Source organism: Papaver somniferum, chromosome 2 (assembly GCF_003573695.1).
Source record: "Papaver somniferum cultivar HN1 chromosome 2, ASM357369v1, whole genome shotgun sequence".
NCBI lineage: Eukaryota > Viridiplantae > Streptophyta > Magnoliopsida > Ranunculales > Papaveraceae > Papaver > Papaver somniferum.
In genome coordinates, this window is record NC_039359.1 from 155211223 (window position 1) to 155219505 (window position 8283).

The following is an 8283-nucleotide window of genomic DNA, read 5'->3' on the forward strand; positions in this document are numbered from 1 at the left end:
TTTGCTAATCAATCTAATTTTATTTTTTTGTTTTGATCTTTTATATCAAAGATTAATCCAATGTTATTTTATTCCAAAAGTAACTTCAATAATCTCTCTATTATTAAACAATCTCTTTGTTGTTCTCTCCAACTAATTTTGTTGGTCTCCATTAGCTTTGCATATTCCGAATTTAGAGTATCCTATGGCTGTTTTTCTTTGTTCTCGTGTTGTAAATGGTGGAGTAATCCCATTACAGACGATGTTTGCTAACCTTCTTTTTTGGTGCGTCTCTGATGCATCAACAAATATCAAGTGGATTTTAGTACTATAGAAAATCCCGTTTGTGTTTAAAATGGAAAACCATGCATGCTGTTGTTTTGGAGCTTCCGTTTTTCAATCGTTCAACACCAACAAAGGGATTTTCTTATTTGGTTCGCTTGATAAAACAGATCAGGTAACAATTATTTTTAATTGTTTTCTTTCTTCTTCGTTGCTATTTTAGTGTGGATGATCAAATGTACATTCACAAGATTTTTTTTTTCTTTCTTGGTTCATGCTTGCCAAGAAGATCCAATTACATTTTTTGTCAGTAATAATAATGGTTGAGTCTTGATTCTCAAGGAATACCATTTTGATGACATGAATATCCTTTCTCGCCTTCCAAACATATCTCGTTTTGGATTTTTATTCAAGATTGCAATATTCAATCTTTGTTATCCGTGAACAATGATGTCAATATTGATTCTTTGATTCACTTACGTTTCAGATGTCAACACTTGCTTGACTTGACTATTTCATCCAATCCCTCATTCCTCCAAAGGTTGGAGACGTTAAACATGTGGATTTTTGTTCACCGATTCCACATTTTCAATCATTTTCAGATCCAACGATATCATCTTGACTTTGTCAAGATAATCAATTTCAAATTGGTTCTTTCTCTTCCTGAATTTGGTAACATCTTTCTTTTACGATACCGTCTCATATTATGTTTTTAAAAGAACATAAATTTCATACAGTGGATTAAACCCACTTCACTCATCTGAGTTTTTTTTTTTTTGGATGATATCATAAATCTAATATTCATTTTTGTTGGTTCATTTTGATAACCTTGCATCAGCAATATCTTTTTCGTCCATGTTTTGGATTTTTCAGATCAATCGTATCATCGTTTCTTTGGGTATTACTCCAAAGTCAATTTTGAGAACAATTCCGTTTTGTGTTCTTATCAATTTAATATATGGACGACGAATTCAAGTTTTCCAGCAAGTTTCTTGCTATTCCAGGAAACATCAAGTATGGTCGACTCCTTTTATATGATCGTGCTTTATTTATCCTAATCAATTTTCTAGTCTATTGGTTTTCATGGACTTGATAAATTGCATTTATCCATTTCCATGGGCATGTTTGTATCTCAAATCAATCCCATTCAATATATCATTGTTCTATAACTCTTTTAAGTAACTACTATGGAGTTATGTTTATATCATCTGCATTCTCTATATCACAACATCTGGACAATGCTGAATGGTGGAGTTAAAGGCTTTTACCAAGATCAAGGTTCGTTAAGTCGAGTTTTCATACACCAGTGGTACTGTGGCACCTCAAGTAACTACTCTATGATGTCCAAGTAAAGAGCGAGGAATCCACCGTTTGAAGACCGAATAGAGCAAGAGAAGAAGAATATAAAGTTTTTTTTTGCATCCATCTTCTTCAACGACAGTTCAAGTTGCCCACTTCGATTCTCTCCATGTCCAACTTGAGGGGGTGTTGGAATAAATGGGCAAGTTAGCATACGTACAAGATACGTGCACCAAAGAAGACCAAGTCAATAACAAATCTATCTAGTAAATCTCTAGATATATTTCACCTAGTCAACATAGTTAGATTGTTCTAGGTTTACTGAGTGTTGTTTATCCTATTATTTGTATAAATAGGAATCACCCGTGTACATGTAATCTCATCTCAATAGTACTGATGATCAATACAATTCACCCCTAGAGGGTTTTATCAGTGGACGTAGGTCAAGTGACCGAACCACTTTAATCTCTTGTCTCTCTTATTTGTCTCTGATCCTAACTCTTATCATAAATCTATAGCACAATTGTCTACTAATGGTTCATCCAAAGTAGTTGAACAATTTGCTAGTGTTGGTTTATCAAAAGATGCAGTTTCTGATAGTCATGCAGAAAATTCGCGCTACTTTGGTGGTTGGAAAGCTTAGGATGAGAACCCATATGACGATTTGACAAACCCTAATGGTGTCATACAGATGGGTTTAGCAGAAAATCAAATGAGTATTTTTACAATGATATATTAACCCCTTTTTGTTTTTGAGTTTTTCACAAAAACATGATCCTTATTTGTCTTGAATTTTTGTAAACAGGTTTCATTTGATTTACTAGAAGATTACTTGGAAAAACATTCTGAATCACCTGCTATAGCACTGAAAAATGGGATCTCTAGGTTTAGGGAAAATGCTTTTTTTCAAGATAACCATGGGCTTTTAACTTTTCGAAAATCAATGGCAAGTTTCATGGAACGCATCAGAGAAGGGAGAGTGAAATTTGATCCCGAACGGGTTGTTCTTACAGCAGGTGCAACCGCAGCTAATGAATTAATCACATTCGTATTGGCTGATCCTGGTGATGCTTTGCTTATTCCAACTCCATACTATCCAGGGTAAGAAAAGGGCGCAACATGGAATTTAGAATGATTTGTCATTTCTTTAATTTAAACTAAGATCTGGATGTCTTGTTCGCAGATTTGATAGAGATCTAAGGTGGAGAACCGGTGTGGAAATTGTGCCTGTTCATTGTGACAACTTCTATGAACATTAAGGTTTCAAACGATTTCCAAGTAGCTCCTAAAGCGTTGGAAGAAGCTTTTAGCAAAGCAACTTCTATGAACATTAAGGTTAGAGGATTGCTACTGACGAACCCTTCAAACCCATTAGGCACATCAATGCAGCGATCCGTTCTCGAAGAAATTCTCAACTTCGCTGCAGAAAAGAACATTCACCTGGTCGTGGATGAAATCTATTCTGGTTCGGTTTTCTCTTCATCCGAATTCATCAGCATTTCAGAAATTCTTGAAGCTCGAAACTACAAGAATGCTGAAACAGTTCACATAGTTTATAGTTTATCCAAATTCCAAAGATCTTGGCATACCCGGTTTTAGAATTGGAACAATTTGTTCCTACAACGATCATGTCGTGACAACTGCACGAAGAATGTCAAGTTTTAGTTTAATATCATCACATACTCAACATTTATTTGCTTCAATGTTATTAGATACTGAGTTTACAAAGATATATATACAAACTAATAGAGAAAGATTAAGAAAGGGATATGAAATGATAACCCAGGGGTTGAAGAAAGCTGGGTAGATTAAGCCCAATTTTGGGGGATAATCCTACAATAGAAGGAGAAATTGAGTAATGGGAATCATTTGTGCATGAAGTGAAACTTAATATCTCTCCTGGATCTTCTTGTCATTGTTCTGAACCTGGTTGGTTTAGGGTTTGTTTGCTAATATGAGCGAAAAAACATTGGATGTTGCACTCTATAGAATTTGTGCATTTATGGAGAAAAGAGGAAAACTAGAATGATACAAGTATATCTAGCAAATGATATATAATGGGTGGTACTGTAGAATGCGAGCATTGTTTAGCTACCCCTTGTCATTGTTCTCGAGAAGTTCTTTATTATCGAAGTTTAGGCTGCTCCTGCATGAGCGTTGAAGGTTGTCTTGTGTGGGTTTTATTTATTCGTCTATCGTTGCTGGAAATGAAAAAAAAAAATTATTAGGGTTTTACGTACTGGGTTATTTTGATTTTGTTGTACTAGAGTTATCTATATAAAGTGCTCTAAAATAATACAGTATATATATATATATATATATGTAAATCTGATATTTATCTAATATTAAGTAATAAGTATTTATTTTGTTATAAAAATTTAAGTATCTTTTCCCAAGTATTCTTTTAAGATCCGATCATTTCCTGAGTGTTATGCTTCAAAAACAAAAAATTCCTGAGTGTTCATGTGACATCTTAGTTTCATTCTTTTAACTTGAACCTCAATGAAAACCTTAGCAAGGGTAGAAGGATCTTTAACGCGTCAATCAGTTCTGGAGATCAACACGGGAAAAACATGCAAGTTGTCGTGGATGAAATCTATTTAGTTTCGGTTCTTCATACAAAAAAACGTACATCAGCATTTCGGAAATTCTTGAAGCTCGAAGTTCTAAATATTCCAAAACGGTTCACATTGTTTTACAGTTTATCGAAAGATCTTGGTACACCCAGTTATAGAGTTTGAACAATTTATTCGTATGTCCTGAAGCAAACACTTTTGCTCAATTTATGCTGAGAATTGGTAGTATTCCACCGGTGTTAAATAGTCTCCCAGACACTAGACGCTGGTCCCTAAACAATTTTGGTACTTTCAGCGTGAAATCTCTTTATTCTAAGATGGTTGAAGGCTTTGGTATTGAAGACTTCCCGTATGCTTTTGTCTGGAATAAATCAGTTCCCCCGAAGGTCAACTTTCTGGTTTGGTGCATATTACATGAGAAGCTTAATACCATTGATAACTTGCATATCAGAGGTGTTGATATCTACAATTCCTGCATCCTCTGTGGTGATGACACGGAATCGCATGATCATGTTTTCCTACATTGCAAAGTAGCTCATAAGATATGGTCCATGATTTTTCCTACCTCTTGTTGGTCTTGGGTTGTTCCGGGTAATATGAAGATGCTTGCTTGTAATTGGCAACATAAGCACTTTTCAGCCTCTGGCAATTTTATCTGGAGTCTAATTCCAGCTGCAGTGGTCTATACGATCTGGTTGGAGAGGAACAAACGTATTTTTGAGCCAAACCATACTTTCAAGACTGAAGCTGACTTGGGAATGGAAGTGAGAAGCTCAATTTTAGCTTGGGCTGATGCGGCAAATAGAAGTGTTCATATAAACCATGCCAGCACAGTCCTGAATACTTCGGATGCCATTTTTATTTGATTTCCTGTAATCTTCTCTTTTTTTCTATCTACCGCTGGTAGAATTTGTGTATATTCTTCACTCTTTAATAAATCTCCTCTTCTTATCAAAAAAAAAAAAAAAATTTATTCGTATAACAAAATGTTGCGACAACTGCACGCTCAAGTTTTAGTTTAATACGGTATCATAAACACAACAAAATGACAGAGAATTATAAAAATCAAGTCAAGTTTAGTAGAAGCTAATTGATCGGTAATTAAAATCTGTGATACATGCATGATCCGAGAGAGATAAAGTTGTTGCCAAGGTATACCAAGCTTCTCAGGATGTACGGGTCTTGCAGACCCATCTAAAGTTGCTGTTATTGGAGGCTCGCATTGGGGCATTTTAACAACCCACTTGATCGGCCAGGTAGTTTGCCGCTTTCTTCTTCTGGACTCCTCCAGGACATTAGGATATCTCTGGTTAGATATCAATTTGTGTATATTGGGATATCCCAGAGTTATTGCTTCAACCGTTCCTCGCAACTTCTTTAACCTTCAGAATTAAGTCCATCTTCATTTTGTATTTTCAAGAGTAGTCACTTCCCCTAATGTACGTGTCTTGGTTCTCTTGGTGTAGGCACCAGATAGGTTTGTGGCAGCGGTTGCGAGAAATCCTGTTTGTAATCTTGGTTTGATGGTTACGTCTGATATTCCCGTTTGGTGTTTTGTGGAAGCATATGGTGGTAGGGGGGAAAGATTATTTCACACAAGCACCTTAACTTGATCATCTGCATTGTTGTATGTATAACAAGTCTCCTATTTCACACCTCTCAAAGGTACTTTATATAGGTTAATCTTTCGAGTCAGTTTGGCATTGATATTAATGTTCGAGTCTTTTTCTTACAAAATCCTTACATGAAAATACCAGTAATGATTAGAGATACCAAAACATTTACTAGAGAGACCGAATTATCACCGGAAGCATCCTTGTAGTTCGGGGAATAGTTTGCATTTGGACGGTACAGGCTTTGAACCCCTAGGACGTCATCTGCTGATAACTCCCTTTTCTCGGTTCGGCGCGGGATACTCCAAAACATGACTGCATCTTGATCTGAGGAGTGATTGAGCCCAAGGAGGTGACCTATTTCATGTGTTGCTACCGATTCCAAATCGAAAGCGTCCTTTCTTCTCTCCGATTTGAAATCTACGGACCAAACTACATCTGCATTAAAATGAAGCATACCAATTTCCGGCTCAAAAGCATGGGCCAAAATGCCTTGTGTGAATGGCAGACCATCCCCATGGTCTCCATGATAGAACCCTATCTTGATATCTGCGCTCTCATATGCTTGTATTTCGGTGAAGTTTAACTCAACCACTGAAGACCATCGGCTGAAGGAAGAATGCAGAGCCATAAGGATGTCATTTCGGTTTATATAGTCTATCATGTAATTAGGAGACATTCCATAGGTTAAGTTTGTTTTACTCCATGCTGGATTTCCTTCAAAGACCGAGAAATGACTAGTGGTTGCATTGAGAGATGTTATTGAAGAATGTAACCTTTTTCCAACAGAGTTCAGATCAACTCCAGATCTCAAATTTTGTCCACCAAGAATGGTGTCGGATGGATGATCAATACTTTGCCAAACGATTTGTGCTCCTAAACCATAAAACACCAGGTTACCATCATCTTGAAGAACTCCAAATGATACTGGTTCTTTTATGTAGGGTATTAAGCGTTTCTCTTTGTTGCCTGGCATTACCATCAGCACCAAATTTCCATCGTTTGTAAAGTGAATTGAAGATGGCTCACGAAGATCGTCACCATTAGTTGTCCATACTAGGGTTTTGAATAGAGATTTGACTAACCATATACCCACGACATATCGATCTTGACAATATTGTGAAGAACGCGAACATGGTAATTTGTAGAAACCAAAAGCAACGTTACCTGACGGAGAAAGCCAATAGGGAGAAGAAATATTGAATGAAGTAGAAATTGATGAATTTTTTATGTTGCTGAAGAAAGTACCATTTAGAACAGGAAAAATGGACGAATCCTTAGTTTTATTGCTGACTGAAGTAACAATTAAGAAGGACATGCAGAGAATTACCGGTAGAAATTTCATGTTTGGATGAAAGAAAAACAAGAGACTCGGAATTTTGTGGTAAGTGCAATGTAGGAGTAGATTGATGTGGTTCTATAGGGAAGTAATCACTTCTTTGTAAAGGCTCAAAAGTTAGAAAGTAATAGATGTTAGAAACTACCAGGAAGGAGCTAGCCAAGTCTACCTGCCACCTGCATCTTCCTATTCCGGGAAGCTATACTTTTCTTAAGTTTTCTTTTTCATAGTAAGAGTTCTTAATACCCAGCCTTTTCTCGAGTGGTTATTTGCTTCTCATTGAAGAGAGTTTGTTTCTTGTCACTGTTTCTAGCCAAACGTGGTAAAATTGGTTTGAAAATGGTGACTTTTCTTTTGATACATTTGATGATTAATACTACCACTGTCTAAGTATTAAATTACATTTATATATACCTTTCAACCTAGGCATTTGGTGTGTGAACAGATGAGTACAAAAAAAAAAAAAAAAAAGTTTTGATGTGGAACGAGCAGCTGTAGGCCTGTAATGAATGATACTGAATTAGGGCGTTAGAAATACGAAGGTCCCTCGAGGATGTGCGAAATAGTTTCATGCTTCATTCTCCAAACGCTCAAAACCTTAAAAGTCAGCCCCTGATCAAACTGAGTCAGTCTAAAGTGAACCACGTGATAATTACGATTGTACATACAACCTATATAATTGTGGGAGTCGAAAATAGTTTAATTACAAACATTTAATTAATTTCATATTCACAATCTAAAGAAGTTTTTGTAATTTCATTGAAGTATTTTTGTTACGTCATCACCACCGTGTCGCTGCCGCTACAACTTACGATTTTGAATTTAGAAAACCATAGTGGATTTGGGAGATAGGCTGACTAAAGTGAAGGATTTTGCTTATAAGGATATAGGTTTAGTTGACTCTACTGACGAAGATTGATGGTATGGTGTGATGACAAATAAGAAAAAAGAAAAATTAGGAAGGAAGTAATTACCAGCAAAGAGAAAAAATCATCAAGTATTTTTAATAGCAAAAGGAAAGGGGGTTTAAAAAATGTAAAGGAGACAAGTTCTACGAACTACTGTATAATTATGTGGTTGAGTACGAGGACATACTAGTATGGATGTTGAAAGGCTTAGAATTTGTGGTTCTATAGGGAAGTGATCAGTTCCTTATACATGCTCAAAAGCTAGAAAGTAGCAGTAGAAGTTGGAC

General features: G+C 36.1%; 2 protein-coding genes and 1 pseudogene across 2 annotated transcripts; 2 read left to right on the forward strand and 1 right to left on the reverse strand.

Annotated features, from left to right (window-relative positions):
• Positions 1-2236: 2236 nt before the first annotated feature.
• On the forward strand, positions 2237-3589 carry LOC113354151 (annotated as a pseudogene).
• An 864-nt stretch (positions 3590-4453) lies between these two features.
• Positions 4454-5002, forward strand: LOC113352288. The gene has a single exon (XM_026596127.1). The coding sequence runs from the start codon at positions 4454-4456 to the stop codon at positions 5000-5002; it is 549 nt and encodes a 182-aa protein (XP_026451912.1).
• Positions 5003-5876: 874 nt separating this feature from the next.
• Positions 5877-6731, reverse strand: LOC113352289 (metalloendoproteinase 1-MMP-like). The gene has a single exon (XM_026596128.1). It carries the CDS (start codon positions 6729-6731, stop codon positions 5877-5879), a length of 855 nt encoding a protein of 284 aa, XP_026451913.1.
• Positions 6732-8283: the final 1552 nt, after the last annotated feature.